This window comes from Panulirus ornatus, chromosome 20 (assembly GCF_036320965.1).
Source record: "Panulirus ornatus isolate Po-2019 chromosome 20, ASM3632096v1, whole genome shotgun sequence".
NCBI classification, from domain to species: domain Eukaryota; kingdom Metazoa; phylum Arthropoda; class Malacostraca; order Decapoda; family Palinuridae; genus Panulirus; species Panulirus ornatus.
This window is the reverse complement of record NC_092243.1, coordinates 57,977,045-57,996,340: the sequence shown is the minus strand read 5'-3', so window position 1 is coordinate 57,996,340 and position 19,296 is coordinate 57,977,045. Positions and strand designations below refer to the sequence as shown.

Here is a 19,296-nt window from a genome sequence, read left to right as displayed (position 1 = left end):
CCTCAAACATCTCATTCCAACATATCCACTCTCCTCTGCACAACTCTATCTATAGCACATGCCTTGCAACCATATAACATTGTTGGAACCAACAATGTTATAAAGGACAATAATGAAAAGAAATTGTTTCACTCTTAGGCATTCAATTTGAACTTTGGAATCTTCCACTCCTGAGCTCATTCATACATAATATCCATGTACAAGTACGCCACCGAATTTCCAGCAGCTCATGGTTCAGCACCTCCTTTAGTCTGGACAAAATTGCGTGAGGGAACTTGAAATTACCACAGCCATCAGACTAGTTAACTGGGCGGCCTCAGTATGTAGGGCGTGATTATTTACATTCTTTACACTGCTCTTGTTGGTGGTGATACTGCAATTCTCAGAGATTCTTAGCTTGTTTTGCTTAAATTTTACCCTAGCCATGGCCTCTAAGACATATGAGAGTGCCATTCGTGGTGTCAAATGTAAACACCAGTCTATATCGATCCAAGATAAAGTAGAACTGTTGAAAAAAACTGGACTGTGGTGTTTTGGTGCATAAGCTGTGTGACATCTATAGTATTGGTTCATCAACTGTTTATGATATAAAGAAGCAAAGGAAGAAAATATTGAAATTCCATGCAGACAGCAATTCCAAAAAGTAAATGATGATTATAAAACCATGTAAGATGGTAAGAGTAGTGAGCATGATTGAGTGATGATGGAATGGTTTTTTATTTAATTTACATTCAGTATTTGTTTAATTTAAATTTATAGCAGTCCATGGTATACTTTAGACACATTGGAAGTGTATAATTAGTGGGTTAGAGGTGTGTTGATGAATTATTATTACGTGACCACGGTTAGTCCAGCAAAATAGTTAATCTGGCAAGGTTTTGGAACCAAGAGTGCCGGAAAATCGGTGGTGTACCCGTATGCCTGAGGCCCGTTCACTTTCTACTTCCCCTCCCCCTGTTATGATGTGTGTGCAACTGTCTCACTAGTTGTTAAGCCATCAGCTCACTGGTAGTTGCCAGCTTACACAGTTGTGGGCCTGCTTCTTGGCCATTGCTAACCTTGCATTGGAGATGCCACATTTTATACAGAATGCTTCTAGCATGCTTCAAAATATCTCATGAGGTAACTTTTTTCTCCTTAGAAACGAAAAACGGAAGATTTCCCAAGCCCCTCTCCTTCATTCAGGTGTGCTCTCAGGATCATAGGACTTTACTACTCAGGAGTGGGATTTAAGTTTTGTGGATTGCTTTAATTGTTCTCTGTAGGTCTATATCCATTTATGTGGTTGATTGTTTCCTGCTATACCTTCCCCTCTCTTTTTTTGAATAACCTCTATGCTAGCTGATGGTGTCCACCATCAGGTTGGAGTCTGTGTTCCACGAATTATGTGGTAGCAGGTCAGTTCTGATTCTTGCAAAGAGCAAGATGATGACATTGCCAATGCAGGGTTACTGATTGGCCATGAGATGGGCTCAGGACTGAATAAGGTGGCTGCTACCAGTGAATTGAGGGTTTAATGACTAGTGAGAGGCAGTTACCTCACCAGAAAGCAGGGGCACAGGGGGCTCCAACAGTCTGGGATCCTAAGGATTCTCCCAAGCTGTTAGTACACTACCTTGAAAAGAATTTTTTTTTTCAAAATACACATTTTTTAACATTCCACACCACCACATTATAGTATCCATTACTTTTAAGAACTGCACCATTTGCAGTATCATATAAACTGTGAATTCTTTATTTTCTTCCATTCTTATTTCTTTCTTCACCATATTTTGTGAATGATTTTGTCATCATCTCTTCAGTATTCCATGAATTCTTAAAGCCATTAGATTATTTTTTCTGCTGATATTGCTTTTAGATAATCGGTTTTTATGAACACAGTTAATGACAAAATGTAAAAACTCCTCTGTGCTTATTCATAGCTGTAACAATTACTTCAGGCACTGAACATCAGTCCAACAAGTGATGAACTCGATCAGAGACTGGCAGATGCAGTAAGATTTCACTTGCCCCTCCACAAACTTGAATCAAATATTCTAAACAGAGGTAAGATATATTTTTCACTCGAATGAGAATAGTTTTATGGAAGTTCACTGTGTCATATTTTGAATTTCATATTCACAAAAGATTCATTTGGCCTGGGGCATAGGAACTTCCACTGAGAGGAATGAATGCATTTTAAGATATAGAGAGAGGTTAGAGTCTGAAAGGAAAAGATATATATGTTTGAAGGTACAGGCATCTCAGCAGTGTTGTGCAAATACAGTGCTTGAGCTTTAGATGCCAAACACATAAGTGTGGATGCATTAAAAATGAAGTACCATGGGGCAGGGTGATTATTCAAGGAATGAATGTGTTAGCGATGTTAGTATGGTAGCAAGACTGGTAATATCAAGAGGGCTGACAGGATGTGCTCAAATGTTTGGGTATGTAGAGAGGATGATTGAATAAAGACTGACAAAGAGGATCCACATGTCATAAGTGGAGGGAGCAAGGGATAGAGTAAGACTAGGGAGGAGGTTATAGGATATTGGGACTTAAATATTCATGAGGATGAAAGGCTTGCAATGGATCGAATTATAAGATCAACATGGAACTCAGGTGGCATTATGCTGTCGGTCAGCTGAACCAGGCAATAGGAATTGGTTAAGGTAAACAATAAAGTAGTCTCTTAAGGCTTAACTGTGGGTAGTAGGCTCTGGTTTTAGTGAACTGTACATAAAAACTAAAGGTAAGATGTGTGAGACTGAGATTATTGTTGTGGGTAAGGCAGTTAGATACAAAAAAAGGACATTTTAAATATGTTCTGGAAGGATGGTGAAGGAAGTAAATGTAAGGATGTTAGAGCAAGAGGCTTGTCTATGTTATGTTGGGGCTTGTAGGCATTGGAGATGAATCAGTTACTGTTTCCAAGTAACATGGCTGTAATTACCTATTTGTACTGAATGGGGAAGGAGTTTTACACTCATGGGACCCCACCTTCCGAACACTCTCTGTTTTATAGTTTCTTAGATTTATGTATGCTGCCTGCTTTAACCATGTCCTCATTCATTCTATTCATGCCTAACTCTTTTGTTATAGCAATACTTCTTATCATCTTTTTTGTAACAAGTGTGCTTATGCACCAGGTAGTTGACACCTTTCACAGAAAACTTGAAAACCATTGAATTAGGTCCAATTAAAAAATTTCATTGTAGAGGATGGCATAAACATATGAGTTGGGGATATAGTAAGGGAAGGAGTGAAAGGTAAATTTGAGGTGTGGTCTATTACAAGTGATGTCTCTTGTAATTTGTAGTGAATAGTTGACAGTAAACTAAGCCTTTTACTCTGATTCAGTTAACAGAAACTGCTGCTAGCTGTTTGAAAATGGTCACTGGTGTCTTTGGCTCCATTACCCACTGCTGTCTCCATTCAAGAAATTTTGGCTAAAATACATTCCTCTTATTTCATTCCCTCTGTACTTACCAGACCTTGCCCTATGTGATTTTTTTCTGTTCCCAATAATCAGAATGAAGTTGAAAGCTAAAGATTTGATGACATTCCAGTCATACATGATAATGGGAAAATAGTAGGTAGGAACATTTGGTAGAAGCCTCTGGAAACACTGTGCTTGAGTTCCTCTCTGTCAGTGGCTTGTTAAGGATGAGACATTAAAGGCTTTGAAGTGGTACTGTAATTCACCAGTAATGGAGACTTTTGCCATGGCCACCTCCTTGAGGGAGTTGCTGTAGGGAATGGGTGTCAGAGAATGATAGGAACTTGATCAGTTCACAGTTGAAGACTTCCAGTGTTGCTTCCAAAAGTGTCAAAAACATTGGAATATTTGCTTATCATCAGAGGGAGATTACTTTGTATTGACTGCTTATGAAGATGTTGCATGTATACTATTCTATGATATAAAGGCAAAGTTGCAGAACTTTTTTACCATACTTCATATGAGGTGCCTTGTAAAAAAGACTTGAGAGTATGTGTAAAATGTGGGCATATTTTCGCTATGTAGGATTCTATAGATACTTGTGTTTTTGATACAGAAAGACATTAGAATGTTATTCATATATATTTCTGGTAAAAAGGAATATTATAATGAATGTTATGGGAGGGTAAGGTGGGTCATATTAAGTTATTTACTGTAATAATGATTTCTATATTCACCAATTACTTTCATCAGTCTAGAACCAGAAATGCAAATTAAAAAGCAATTAGATTATAAGCCAACGACCAGGGAGGTATATTACCAGTACTACCCTCCTGGGTATTGAAAGGGTTAGTGAGAGCTGCTTAATGTGCCAGCACTTCAGTGGTTTGTTAGGTTGCTCTCCTCTGACCCAGGTAGATATCTTTTCTTCCTGCCTTACTCACATGTGGACTACTGGCATTCTGTCCACAAACATACAATTTTTTCTTGTCATACATAACATGACAACACGTAACTCACACAGATCATTCTTTGAAACTTTAGGTCTTCCTGCAGTGAGCACTATGCACTGACCCTCCCTTTTGGCAAAATGGTAGGAGCAGTAGATAGAAGTAGTAGGTAGGAACATTTAGGCAGGAGCATTAGGTAGAAACATTATGAAGAAGTAATAGGTGGTAGCATTAGATAGAAGTAGTCAGTAGGAACATTCAGTAGGAACCTGTGCAAACACTGCACTAGAGTTGCCCTCTAACAGTGGCCTGTTGAGGATGGGGCACTAAAGGGCTAAGAAGTGACACTGGAGTTCACTAGTTGTGGAAACTCTATTGCCTTGGCCAACACCTTCAGAGAGTTCCAATTGGAACAGGCATCAGAGATATAGATAGATAGATAGAAATTCAGGAAGGAAATTGCAAACTTTAAAGAGAATTTAATTTAAAAGTGGAAAATTAACAGGGAAGTGCAAGAGAATGAGTTTAAGGTGATATAGAGGCACTTGAAGGGCACATTCACAAAGGCAGCCACAGAGGTGAATGGTATTTGGGGAAATTGACATACTATTTGGAAGATGGTTCATTGGTGCAGAAGTTAAGTCTACTGAAAAATGAACGTTTATTAGACAAGTTTGGGATACTATTTGTGTCAGACAAAGAAGAATATTCTAAAGATCTGATTGGGAATGATGTAAAAGACATAGGAATTTATATTGTGCAGTCTGAATGATTGATATCTGAGTTTAATGTGGGAATAAGGTTTGTGGAAAAAACTATGAAAATATCTGAACAGTGATAATGAGTGATATACATAGATAGTACTCTGTATTGACTTTGTATGCTACAGGATGATATATGGAGTGCACTGCTGGGAGATAACCTCAGATTTGGCAGGCTTGGGACCTGAGCCATGTCAGATTTTGGAATTTCCTTTTATTGGGGTGATATCCCCCTGATATGATGTAGTAAAAATAAAGTATGAAAAGTACTTTATGGTTATTACTTACTTTCCAAATTTCGTTGCACGTTCTCTCTTCCAAAACATGGATTGTTATTTTAATGCTTGCTAATTACAATTTATTTTGAGAGAGTGAAGCATCTGATGGGATCTCTGGAAAAAAAATGGAGACTCATTTTAATGCTTGTTAATTACAATTTATTTGGAGAGAGTGAAGCATCTGATGGGATCTCTGGAACAAAAATGGAGACTCATTTTAATGCTTGTTAATTACAATTCATTTGGAGAGAGTGAAGCATCTGATGGGATCTCTGGAACAGAAATGGAGACTCATTTTAATGCTTGTTAATTACAATTCATTTGGAGAGAGTGAAGCATCTGATGGGATCTCTGGAACAAAAATGGATGACTCAGTTTCTGTGGAAGTTCAAGGTGTAGGTTCAAGAAAATTTTCACTATGTTTAATAACTTTTTTTAATATGTCTGGAGTTTTATTTGTTTCAATGCTATTGCTTTTCATTTGAAGGACTTTTTTTCATTGTTATGATACTCGTAAGGAGTTGTTCAGTTTCAAACTTCTTTTGTTCCATAGCTTCCAGCAGTGCCGTATTAAGGCTGGTATACTTGTCAGTTGAAACATTTTCTTGACTTTTCATATCATCATTTTTATCATTAGTCTTATTGTGTTTGATCTAGGTCTGGATTTAGCAACATTTGCACTGTTCATTTTTTGTAATTGGATTCACTATGGGAACATCATTGTCAGCATTCAAGCATTCTTTGATATCCTCTTCATTTAACACTCTTGATTCATTCATTGAAAATCCTCTGGCATATTGCAGGTAATCTTGCATAATTTGTTGTTTGAGAACCTTAAATCCCTGGCCACTGTATTCGTCATCTAGCATTTTCCAAATAAACTCATACCAGCTCGTAAATGCACATAATGTTCCGTGTGTATGTAGGCTATATAAGATAGGTAGAATTACAAGGAATATATTATCACCATAAACATTGTATTTTACAAAGAGTTTTGCGTAAGGATGTGCAGAGCAGCTGTATACCACTAAGAGAGTTTTAAGATTTTTAAGAAGACCAGCTGACTTACATATTCCCTGGACTGAAGCACAAAGTGATCTTTAAACAAATGCAGGCATAGTGCAGTTGTAATCCATGAATGTTTAATGGCCTTACATAGCACTGGAAAAACCCTGACCTAAATGAAAGCCTCAGCATTTTAACTTGCCAGTGACTAATGATTTTAACTTGTGTGTCCCAGCAACTGTAGCTCACCCAACAACTGTATGGGTTTCCTTTGATTCCTTGAAATCTACTCACCTGCAGTAACATGGTGTATAATACCAAATTAATGATATTTTGTTGGTGTTGCCCAGACAAAAGTTCACATCAAGGCCAGCTGTAGTTGAAATATAAAAAGGTTAATGAAGATGAAAAAGAAAAGACAAGGAAAAGTAATTACAAATCTTGAAGGAAATGAAAGATCTGTCTCATAAAAAGTGCCAGGTTAATAGTTACTTGGTGATACATAAAAGGGTAGAGAGTCCCCAAGCATCAAAGTGAAGGGAAAGAATGAGGTATCAAAACTGCCCACCTTTAAGTTGCCAATGGCCACCTAGTAATCATGTGATGCAACAGCTTGCTGAATATTGTATGGTCTAGGTAATGATAGGGGCAAACAAGCAGCCAGTAATTGGAAGCAGAAACCAAAGAAATACCTATAGAAGAGGAAAAGTGAACCAACATTGTGGCATAGGGTCAGTGGGTCAAATGCCTGCTTTTAAAACTCAACTCATGTCAAGTAAGGATGCAGAGCCAGAACCATCCCATATGTGAGAGCCGCAATCCATATGAGTACAGATCAGTCTTTTTGTTTTGAAGAAAAGAAATTTCAGCATCTTAGCAGGCCCCCCAGTTTCTTAGAGGCAAACTTTGCTGTTTCTGAAATGTGGGGTTTCTGAGATTGTGTGGATGCTAGAATAAGTATGTTCACTGGGTGGAATTACAGATCCAAAAAAGGAGAGGAATGGTGTGAGGAATTTTTCAATTGAGAGATGGGCAGAAACCAGATTTCATAAACCCCACTGAGATATCTTGCCCAATTTTGAGTTTTTTGAGGAAGTTGTGTCAAGACGAGATGCAGATCAAATAAAAAACTAAGGAGCAGGATTAAAAAATGTGGAGGAATGCAGGGTTGAATTGTCAGCATATGAGGTCATTTGGATATTTGTAGAAAAAAGGTAATTGTAGATAAAAAGAGGAGAATGTGTAGGAGACAGGACTTGAGGGACCTGATGTTGAATGGGGAAAGGGGTAGAGACTGATCCATCAACAACCACAGAAACAGATGGGCCAGAGAGGGAGGGAAACCAAAAGAAGATAACATAGAGATGAGACCCTGATGCCATGCCCTTTAAAAAGCTTTGGATATGTCAAGGGCAACTTCATAGAATTCCCCAAAGTCTCTCAGGAATGATTACTAGACATTAATGAAATAGAAAAGAATATCACCAGTGGATCTTGCCTTATGAAAGCCATATTGGTGATCAGAGAAAAGACTGTGAAATTCAAAATGTCTGAGGATATGAGAGTTTAGGAGGTATTCAAAGACCTTGGAAATAGTAGACTTCAAAGCAGTGGGACAATAATTAGAGGGGTTAAAACAGTCACCCTTCTTAGGGATGGCATGTACCAATGTATGCTTCCATATAGAAGGAAAAGTTTTTAAATAGAAACAGAGCAGCCAAAAAGCCCAAGTGCAAGTTTGGAGGCACACTCTTTCAGTACATGGGGGTGGATACCATCATGTCAATAAGCCTTGCATGTGTCCAGAGAGAGAAGTGCTTTTCGGACAGATCGAAAAGAGATTACTGGGAGGGGCATAGGATTAGTAAGAGGAGCATCAAGGGATGAAGAAATATTAGAGTTGACTAAGGTAGAGCTAGAGGAGACACAAGAACCAAATTGAGTTTTTTGTCTATGGGAGAAACAACTATAGGACCGTTGAAATGGGATAGTATAGGAAAAGTAGAATGACAGAAGTTGTTTGTAATGCCTTTAGCTAGAGACCAGAAATACATGTTGTTGGTCTTCCTTTGAATGAATGAAAGCTTTGCGTCATGGATAATGTAATTTTAGTGACTATAGGCAGTGTTAACTGCTGAGTGGCAATTGAGGGAGAGTTTTCCCTAGCCTGATATGTCTGATCCTTTGCCTGAATGGCTTCAAAACAGGAATGGTTGAACCATGAATTGGAAGATGTGGTCATCATGGAGGAAGAGGGGCCCAGTAAGTGCTACCATTCATGCAACAATAACTGCTGCTATGCATTTGGCAGAGACAGAAGCATCACCACATAAGAGATAGTAATATCCTCAAGGAAAATTAAAAAGAATTTTTTAAGTTATTCCAGTCAACTTTGTTGAGGTGCCAATATATAATTTTAGAAAGGCTGCTGGAGAGGGAGGTGCCATTGAAATTGATTTATAAGAGAGTGGTTAGATGAGCCTGTTGGGGTTAAGATTGTATAGCTACAGCACAAAGGATTAGAGGTGAAAAGCAGATCCTGACTATTAGGAGAGTGGTCACAGCAGGAAGGGATATGGATGGGGTGGGTGATAATGTACTCTAGATCATTGAGGGTGGAGAAAGTAAGGGCCTCATTCTGGCCACCATCCACATAGGTTGAGTTCAACCATTCCCTACGGTGAAAGTTGAAATCTAGCTAGAAAATCTTAGAGAATTTTTCCAAATTAAACTTAGCAGAGTCATGATCAGCTAAGGCTTTTTCTCCACATCCTTTTTGAAGATCTATAAGCCATGACATTTTTTGAATTTGGAAATCTAGCTTGAGAAGTAGGTCTTGAATGGTGGAATGAATTAGTCCATACTTATTACACAGTCTTTAAAGTGAGGCATCTGTCTTCAATTTCCTAATTACTTCCAATTTCTGCACAATAGTTAGGAAAACTTGCTTCCTTTTGGCACTTTCACTGTTGCTTTGCCCTTTAGATATTTTCTCAGTGAAGAAAGGGTGTAGAAATCCAAGCAAGCACCAAGAAAGGGCTGAACAACTACAATGCTGGCTAGAACTGAGACTGCGTGTACTGCAGACTTAGCTCATCAAGTAAGAAAAGTTGTTTTGCCGTTTATTATAAAATTCCAAGCAAACACAGAAAGGACTGAATAGCCACAATCCTGGCTAGAACTGAGACCGCATGTACTGCAGACTCAGCTCGCCAAGTAAACAAAGTGGTGTTGCCTTTAATTATTCTAGTGTTTTTAAGAGACATACCTAAAACATAATTATTCCCTTTACATGAAAAATACCCATTTTATATACCTACTTAAGGGGTTGATTAAATTTTGAGCAATTTCAGGTCAATTAATAAGAAATGACATGGCTATAAGGCTTTTCTCAAAGCCAATGGGATAGTAACCAAAATAGCTGGTTTTTGGAACATTACAGTTTTTGGGTCACATGCTTTGGGGCTGTCTATCTGTATTGTTCAACTGCCATGGGATGATTATTATATCATGGATGTTGAGAAATTTATCTCACAACTTTACATGTTTTCTTTTCAAACAGATGTATCTGAATTCCCAACTTGGATTCACTTCAGTGCCTTTTATGGATTGGAACGTCTTACCTGGGCCTTACTAGAGATTCCTGGTGGTGAAGCTGCCCTTAATAGTCCAAACTGCCATGGCCATACTCCTTCTGTGCTGGCTTACCAGAAGGGTTTCTCATTACTGGCTCAGACACTAGAGGATGCAGCAGTGAGTGATAGTATTACATACTGGAGTACATGCTCATTCCACAGGTGTTTATTGCAGGGAATAGAGCCTCTATATTTCATAGCCCAAAGTTGAGAGCTTTTTGTACACTGCATATCTAAATATGGTAACTCTGAATCATGGTATATCTGTACTGGGTTTCTTGTTTGAAAATATATGCATAGTTTATTGATATATTGTAATGAATAAAGGAAGAAAATTTGTTGAAATGTCCCTTTTCCCATTTTGCATTTTCATAGTTATTCATTAATTTATGAGGCTATGTAAGTAAAGCTTAGTTGACCTCTTTGAATACAGCACTTGTGGGATTGTTTGCTATTTTGCAGCATAGCTATATAAGTATTTTTGCAATTTGTGGATGTAATGTTTCAGCTTCATTAACTTTGGACTCTTGGTCCCAAAGCATCTCTAAACTATGGCAGTTATGAATTATCCATTATACCAGAGGTTTAGAGTTTTTAGGGATATTGCAATGCTTGGTTTCATGGAATGTTGATATTAGATTTCAGTGTCAAATCATAACCCATAAACTCTGGGCATGTCCTTGAAATGCCAACATGGCATGGACAAAAAAGATCTTTCACATAATAATAGATTAGCCTTTGAAATTAATAAATATACACTGACACTTTTAGAAATACCTTTATTTACTTTATTTACCTCCTTCCAAAACATCTTTTTATTCTCCCTGAATTTAATGATACTCTCTCACCCCAACTCTCATTTACCCTCTTTTTTACCTCTTGCACCTTTCTCTTGACCTCCTGCCTCTTTTTTTTTTTTTATATATCTCCCAGTCATTTGTACTACTTCCCAGCAAAAATCATCCAAACGACTTTCTCTTCTCTTTCACTAACAATCTTACTTCTTCATCCCACCACTTACTAACCTTTCTAATCTGCCCACCTCCCACCTTTCTCATGCCACAAGCATCTTTTGCATAAGCCATCACTGTTTCCCTAAATACATTCCATTCCTCCTTCATTCCCCTTATATCATTTGCTCTCACCTTTTGCCATTCTGCTCTCAATATCTCCTGGTACTTCCTCACACACATCTCCTTTCCAGGCTCACTTACTCTCACCACTCTCTTCACCCCAACATTCTTTGTTCTTTTCTAGAAACCTCTACAAATCTTCACATTATCTCAGAGCAAAAATGGGTATGTTTGAAGGAATAGTAATTCCAGCAGTGTTATATGTTGCGAGGCATGGGCTATATAGATAAGGGGTTGTACAGAGGAGGGTGGATGTGTTGGAAATGAAATGTTTGAGGACAATATGTGGTGTGAGGTGGTTTATTGAGTAAGCAATGAAAGGCTAAGAGGGATGTGTGGAAATAAAAAGTGTGGTTGAGAGAGCAGAAGAGGGTGTGTTGAGATGGTCTGGACATATGGAGAGAGTAGTGAAGAAAGATTGACAAAGAGGATATATGTGACGGAGGTGGAGGGAACAAGAGAAGTTGGAAACCAAATTGGAGGTGGAAGGATGGAATGAAAAAAAATTTAAGCAATCAGGGCCTGAACATGCAGGAGGGTGAAAGGCGTGCAAGGAATAGAGTGAATTGGAACAATGTGGTATACTGGGGTGGATGTGCTGTCATTGGAGGGGTAAATCATGGGAAGGTCTGTGGGGCCTGGATGTGGATAGGGAGCTGTGGTTTGGTGCATTTCATGTGTGGTGAGGTGGGGATGGGAGTGGATGAAGGCAGTAAGTATGAGTATGTACATGTGTATATATGTATATGTCTGTGTAGATATATGTATGTATATGTTGAAATGTATAGGCATGTATACGTGCGTGTGTGGGCATTTATGTATATATGTGTGTTTGTGGGTGGGTTGGGCCATTCTTTCGTCTGTTCTTGTGCTACTTGACTAATGCAGGAGAAGGCGACTAAAAGGGAAGGGAGCGGGGGCCTGGAAATCCTCCCCTCTCAGTTTTTTTAAATTTTTCAAAAGAAAGAACAGAGAAGGGGACCAGGTGAGGATATTCCCTCAAAGGTCCAGTCCTCTGTTCTTAACGCTACCTTGCTAACGCAGGAAATGGTGAATAGTGTGAAAAAAAAAGAAGAAAAATAGATAAATAATATTAGAAGTAAATAGTTTGCTTTACATCATGTTGATTTGAATATTTTCTTATGTTTAGCCAGATTTAGTATTTTAAAACTTCAAATGTAAGAATATTCAGTCTTTGAATTTTGAATGTAAGAATATTCAGTCTTCGAATTTTATTTTTCTTGCAGCTTGTGTCGTCATTGGCAGCAAAAGTTGGTTATGCATCACTGTGTAAAAGTGTCAGCTTGCCTAGTGATAATCAGACAAGTGAGGAAATCTACAGTAGTCCTCCACCACCTCGACCACTTGTCCCTCATAATACGCTACAATATGATCCTTTGCCAGCACCACGGGAGGTTATGCCCAGTACTGTTACAACATCTCCACAAAGAACAGAAATTCCAGAAACCTCAGTTACTCTTCCCTCTCTCTCACCAGTTTTAAGTAGAATACATGATATGGGAGAGGGCAGTACAGAATCTCAAGAAGTACTACCATCTCCATCCCCAGGTACTTTAACAAATCTCCTGTCTTCACCAGCCCCTTCACTATGGACTGAAAATAGAGATTCAGAAAAGCAAGAAGATCCATATCTTGACATGAATGTTTTAAATGATTGCAGGCATAGAAAAGTGTATGGTAAGATTCAGCATGAAATATTTGTATTTTGATAGTAGGGTTTCAATATATGGTTAGTTTTAAAAAAAAAAACTTGAGGTGTGAGGAAGAAATCTATTTAATGGAAATTGATTTCTTATGTTGTGGGTTCACTTAGAGGAACACAGTCTTTTTGAAGGTGTTAGTGGAATTGAGCATGTTTGTTTAGATATAGCAGCATGAAGGCTTTTAAGTCACCTGCTTCCCTTTCTTTGGAAGCTTGGGAAGTTCAGTTTTATAGATTATAGATTTTGCCTAAGGCAAAGCTAATGTGTAACTGCACATTTTACTTGATTCACAATGCTGTCGGCTCCTGGTTATTGCATATTGCTCATAGCTGTTGGTTTTAGGTTGATTAGGTATTTCTTCAACCAGCTATCCAGTTTTTATTTGACAGTTAGATACATCATCTTTGTGGAGAAACTTTTATATTATGTCTTCGGTGTAAAACTGTTTCCTCAGTGCAATTTTGTGGGTTTTATTTTTTATATTGTTGGACTGAATGGTAGTGTATATGCTGGTGAGTAAAAAGTTGTATATTTTTGTTAGTGAATGAGAAATAGAGGTTTTGAAGTTTGAAAACCCTTATCTCTCCTTGGCAGTGTCCTTTGAGTTATGAGATATCTGTTGGATATCTAGGGGGTTAAAACCTTTCTAACACCCTGGTAGACTGGTAGGGTAGCACTAGCTTTCCGTACACATCACTATCCACTCACTCATGGATATGGCAGCTTGCTTTTTTGGGTCTAGACTTTGAACAGTCAGGGATGATGTCACTAACCCACTTGCTTCATGGGACTGATCTACTTGGGTGCTCAGAGTTCACGAATAGTATAGTGTGCATCATCCCAAAAGCTGACACCATCAGTAAAGAAAAAATGTTTTCAAAAAGAGAGGGGGGGGGGAAGGCAGGACAGGGTATGAAAACTAGAAAAAATTGTGTAAGAGACACTGCTTAAGAGAGAGAAGGCTTTTCACACTTCAGCATCTATGCGTCTTCTCTTCACATTTGTCTTGCAAGCAGTTGAAAGCATACCTGCGTGAAGAGGGAAGGTTTAAAACTCTTAGGTAAGAAGACTTTCACGTTAGCCCATAGAATCATGTCTCTTAATAGTGCATTTCTTGGCTAATGTTTGTTATTAGCTTCCCATGCAGTGCATTACTGCTCATTGGTTTAAGGAGTTTCAGATCATTATCTTTAATGTTTGACAATTTATGATTAAGGGTAAATTTCTAAACAGAAACATTTCCAATGTTATTAGATTAGTTAATTTTTTTCATGTTTGATTGCCATTTCCCACAGTAGTGAGATAGTGCCAGGAACAAAGAAAAGAAGGCTGCATTCTCTCACATCTATTCTCTACCTTCAAATGCACTGGAACTACAGGTCCCATCCCAAAACCAGGCCCTGCAAACCTTTCCATGGTTCCTCCAGCTGCTTCACATGCTTTGGTTCAATCCACTGACAGCATGTTGACCCTGTATACCACACCATTCTACTTCACTCTGCCCTATGCATGCCTTTCACCTTCCTTTATGCTCGGGCCCTGATTACTCAAAATCTTTTTCCCTCCATCCTTCTATCTCCAAATTTATTTACTTCTTCTCTTTGTTCCCTCCAGTTCTGACACATATATCCTCTTTGTTAGCCTCTACACACTCATTCTCTCCTAATGTCCAACCTATTTCAGCACTCACTGTTCATCTCCATCAGCCACACCTCTCTCTTTCCCTTTTATTACTTACATGATCAAACCACTTCATGCCACTTAATGTTCTCAATCATTTGATTTCCGATACTTCCACCCTCCCCCACCTCCTTTTAACCCTTTTATGACTTACATGATCAAACCTCCTCACACCACATATTGTTCTCAAAAATCCTATTTTTGCCATTCCAGACAACGACCTCTCTTTCCACACATTCTTCAGTGCCTCCAGAACCGTTGCTTCCTTGCCTACCCTCTGACGCACTTCTGCTTCCATGTATCCTTTTGCCACCATGTCCACTCCCAGTTGTGTAAAACACTTCTCTTCTTCCAGTTTTTCTCCATTCAGTCTCACACCCCTACTTGCCCAACTCTCAACCCTGCTAAACCTAATAATGTTGCTTTTATTCACATTTATTTTCAACTTTTTTCTTTTGCCTAATCTTCCAAACTCAGTCCCAACTTTAGTGGTTTCTCACCCAAATCTACCACATGTGCTGCTACATCAGCATACAACAAATGACAAATCTACCACATGTGCTGTTACATCAGCAAACAACAAATGACTCACTTCTCAGGCCTCCTCATTCCCTCCCTCCAGACTGATACTCACTCCTCTCACCAAGACTTTTGCATTTCCCTCCCACACCAGCCCATCCATAATCAAATTAAACAGCCATGGAGACATCACACACCATTGCCAAAGACCAACTTTCACCTAGAACCATTCATTCTCCTCTGTTTCCACTTGAACACATGCCTTACAGCCTTGATGAAAATTCTTCACTCCTAAAAACTTTCCTTTCACATCATCTATCCTTGAGACCTTCCACAAGGCATCTCTGTTAACCCTGTCTTATGCTTTTTCCAGATTCATAATTGACACTAACAGATCTTTCTGTTTTTCTTGAGTATTTCTTGTACACATTCTTTAAAGAGAACACCTGATCCACACATCCTGTACCTCTTCAGAAATCACACTGTTCCTCCCCAATCTGATGACCTGTTCATGCCGTCAAACTCTCAGTCACTGGTCTCCCATACGACTTACTTGGTAAACTAAACATGCTTACACCACTGTAGTTTGAACACTCATCTTTATCCCCCTTGCCTTTATACAGTGGCACCACACATGCATTCCACCAATCCTTAGGCACCTCACCATGATCCATACTTACACTGAAAATCCTAACTAACCACAACACAGTCACGTTCTTTCTTGATAAATTCAACAGCAATCCCATCCACTCCAGCTGCCTTTCCACATTTCATCTTACGCAAGGCTTTCACCACTACTCTCTCCACCAAACCACTCTCCATTACCATTTTACTTTGCATACCACCCCTGACCCAACCACCATACATCTGCTACCCTATCATGAAACATATTCAAGAGTCCTTCAAAATACTCACTCCATCTCCTCCTCACTTCATCACTATTTGTTACCATTTTCCTGTGTGCCCCTTTCACCAATGTGTCCATTTGTTCTTTTGTTTTTTGCACTCTTTTTACTTTCTTCCAAAACATCTTATTCTCCCTAAAGTTTGCTAAAACTTGCTCACCCTGACTTTCTTTGCCCTCTTTTTCAACCTCTGCCCAATATTTGCACTCCTTCCCTGCAAGTATTACCCATGTACCTTTCTTTTCTTTCGCTAGCTTCCCACCACTCGCTACTCTTTCTGATCTGCCAGTCTCCCTTCTTACACATGCCACATGCATCTCTCACACATGCAAGCATGGCATCCCTGTATATCTCCCATTCCTTAACCACTCCTCTAGTTTTGTATAATCTCATCTTTTGCCTTTCAACACAGCCTTTCCTGTTGTTTCTTCATGCAAGTCTTTTTCAAGCTCACTTATTCTCACCACAGTCTTCTCATGCATAATGTTTCTTCTTTTCCCAACACCTCTACAAATCTTCAGCTTCATCTTTACATGGTAGTGATCAGATCCAGCTGCCCCTATCCACTTCCAACACATGTATCCTCTTTGACGACCTTTCCTCACTCATTATCTCTATATGTCCAAACCATTTCAAGATGCCCTCCTCTGCTCTCTTAACCACACTCTTTTATTACCACACATCTCTTTTGCCCTTTCAATACTTGCTCAATCAAACCACCTCACACCACATATTGTCCTCAAACATTTCATTTCCAACACATTTACTCTACACAACTCTACCTATAGCCCACACCTTGCATCCGTATGACATTGTTGGGACCACTACTCCTTCAAATGTACTCATTTTTCCCCTTCCAGATAACATTTTCTCTTTCCCCTCATTCTTCAGCACTCCTAGAACCTTCACCCCCTCCCTCACCCTACGATTCATTTCTGCGTCCATGGTTCCATTTGCTGCCATGTCCTCTCCCAGATATCTAAAACACTTCACCTCTTCCAAATTTTCTTCATTCACACTTACATCCCAACTAACTTGTCCCTTAGCTCTGCTGAATGTAATAACCTTGCTTTTATTTATATTCACTCTAAACTCTCCTGTTTTCACACACTCTTCCAAACTGTAACCAATTTCTGCAGTTTCTCACTGGAATCAGCCACCAGTGCTGTATTGTCAGCAAACAACAACTGACTCACTTTCCAGGCCTTCTCATTCTCAACAGACTGCATGCTCATCCCTTTCTCCAAGATTCTTGCACTTACCTTCCTAACCATCCCATCCATAAACAAATTAACTTTTCATAACATCACACACCCCTGCCACAGACCATCCTTCGTTTGGAACCATTCACTTTTCTCTCTTCCTACTCATAAATACATCTTACACCCTTGATAGAAACTTCCCACTGCTTCTAGCAGTTTACCTCCCACCCCATATATTCTTAAGACCTTCCACAAAGCATATCTGTCAACTCTATCTTATGCCTATTCCAGGTCCATAAATGCCACATATGAATCCATCTGTTTTTCTAATTATTTCTCACACACATTCCTTAAAGCAAACACCTGATGTACACATCCTTTACCTTTTCTGAAACCACACTGTTCCTCCCCAGTCTGATGCTATGTGCATGCCTTCACCCTCTCAATCAAGATCCTCATATACAACTTACCAGATATACTTAACAAACTTACTTATACCTCTGTAGTTTGAACACTCACCTTTATACCCTTTGCCTTTATATAATGGCACTATACTTGCATTCTGCCAATCCTCAAGCACTTAACCATGATCCATATATAAATTTGAATATCCTTATCAACCAATCAACAACAAAGTCAGCCCCTTTCTTAATGAATTCAACTCCAATACCATCCTTGCAGCATTTCATCTTCTGCAAGACTTTTGTCACTTCTCTCTCCACCAAACCACTCTCCATGACTCTCTCACTTTGCATACCACCCTGACCCAAACACCTGATACCTGCCACTCTATCATCAAACATTTAACAATCCTTTAAAATACTCACTCATCTCCTCACTTCATCACTACATGTTATCACTCTTGCCCTCTTCATTGATGTTCCCATTTCTTTCCTTGTCCATATTTCAGTTTCTAAAAGAGGAAACAGAGGAAGGGGTCAAGTGGGGAGTGCTCATCCTCCTCAAAGGCTCAGACTGAATGTGTGTGGATGTAACCAAGATGAGAAGAAAGGAGAGGTAGATAGTATGTTTGAGGAAAGAAACCTGGATGTCCTGGCTCAGAGTGAAATGGAGCTCAAGGGTAAAGGGGGAGATTGGTTTGGAAAAGTCTCGGGAGTGAAGTCAGGGGCTGGTGAGAGGACGAGCTAAGGAAGGAGTAGCACTACTCCTGAAGCAGGAGTTAGGAGAGTGTAGGACAGAGTGTAAGGAAGTAAATTCTAGGCAGATTGATGTGGATGAAATTGAAAGTGGATGGCAAGAAAAGTTGGGTGATTATTGGTGGTTATGCACCTGGTCATGAGAAGAAAGATCATGAGAGGCAAGTGTTTTTGGAGCAGCTGAGTGAGTGTGCACAAGACTGGGTCTTAGTAATGAGTGATTTGAATGCAAAGGTTAGGTTAGGTTAGGATGATTTGAATGCAAAGGTTAGCGTTTTGGCAGTTAAGGGTATAATTGCCATGCATAGGGTATTCAGTGTTGTGAATGGAAATGGTGAAGAGCTTGTAGATTTGTGTGCTGAAAAAAGACTGGTGATTGAAAATACCTGGTTTAAAAAGAGATGTAAACAAGCTAAACAAGGAAGTATGGTCAAAGGGCATTATTAGATTACATATTAATTGATAGGCGTGTAAAAGAGAGACTGGTGTAAATGTGCTGAAAGGAGCAGCTGGTGGGATGTCTGATCACTGTCATGTGAAAAGAGTGGTGAAAGTAAATGAGCTTCTAAAGACTTATGTGAAGAAATACAGGATAGATGGAGTGCAGAATGGTAAAAGGTGAGAGCAAATGAAGTGAGGGGAGTGGGAGTGGAATGGGATGTATTTAGCAAAGCAGTGATGGAATGTATAAGAGATGCATGTTGCATGAGAAAGTTGGAAGTTGGGCAAGTTAGAAAGGGTTGTGAGTAGTGGGATGAAGAATTAAAGTTGTTAGTGAAAGAAAAAAGAGAGATGTTTGGATGGTTCTTACAAGGAAGAAGTGCAGATGCATGTGAATGCATTTGTATAAGAAAAGAAACATTGATAAAAAAGCAAAAATGTGTAGGAAACAGGGCATACCCATTAGGGACACCACTGGTGATGAAGAA

The 19,296-nt window shown here is 39.1% G+C and overlaps 1 protein-coding gene across 4 annotated transcripts in view; it reads left to right on the top strand.

Annotated features, from left to right (window-relative positions):
- stumps (DBB domain-containing protein stumps) overlaps positions 1–19,296 on the top strand; it is a 165,490-nt gene that overhangs the window by 93,336 nt on the left and 52,858 nt on the right. For 3 of the 4 annotated variants that reach the window (XM_071674987.1, XM_071674986.1, XM_071674989.1), the window contains exons 8-10: positions 1,941–2,046; positions 9,975–10,165; positions 12,428–12,878. In XM_071674987.1, coding sequence (XP_071531088.1) covers positions 1,941–2,046; positions 9,975–10,165; positions 12,428–12,878 — 748 coding nt within the window. The remainder of the gene's footprint in view (positions 1–1,940; positions 2,047–9,974; positions 10,166–12,427; positions 12,879–19,296) is intronic. The other variant, XM_071674988.1, reaches the window with a different exon arrangement.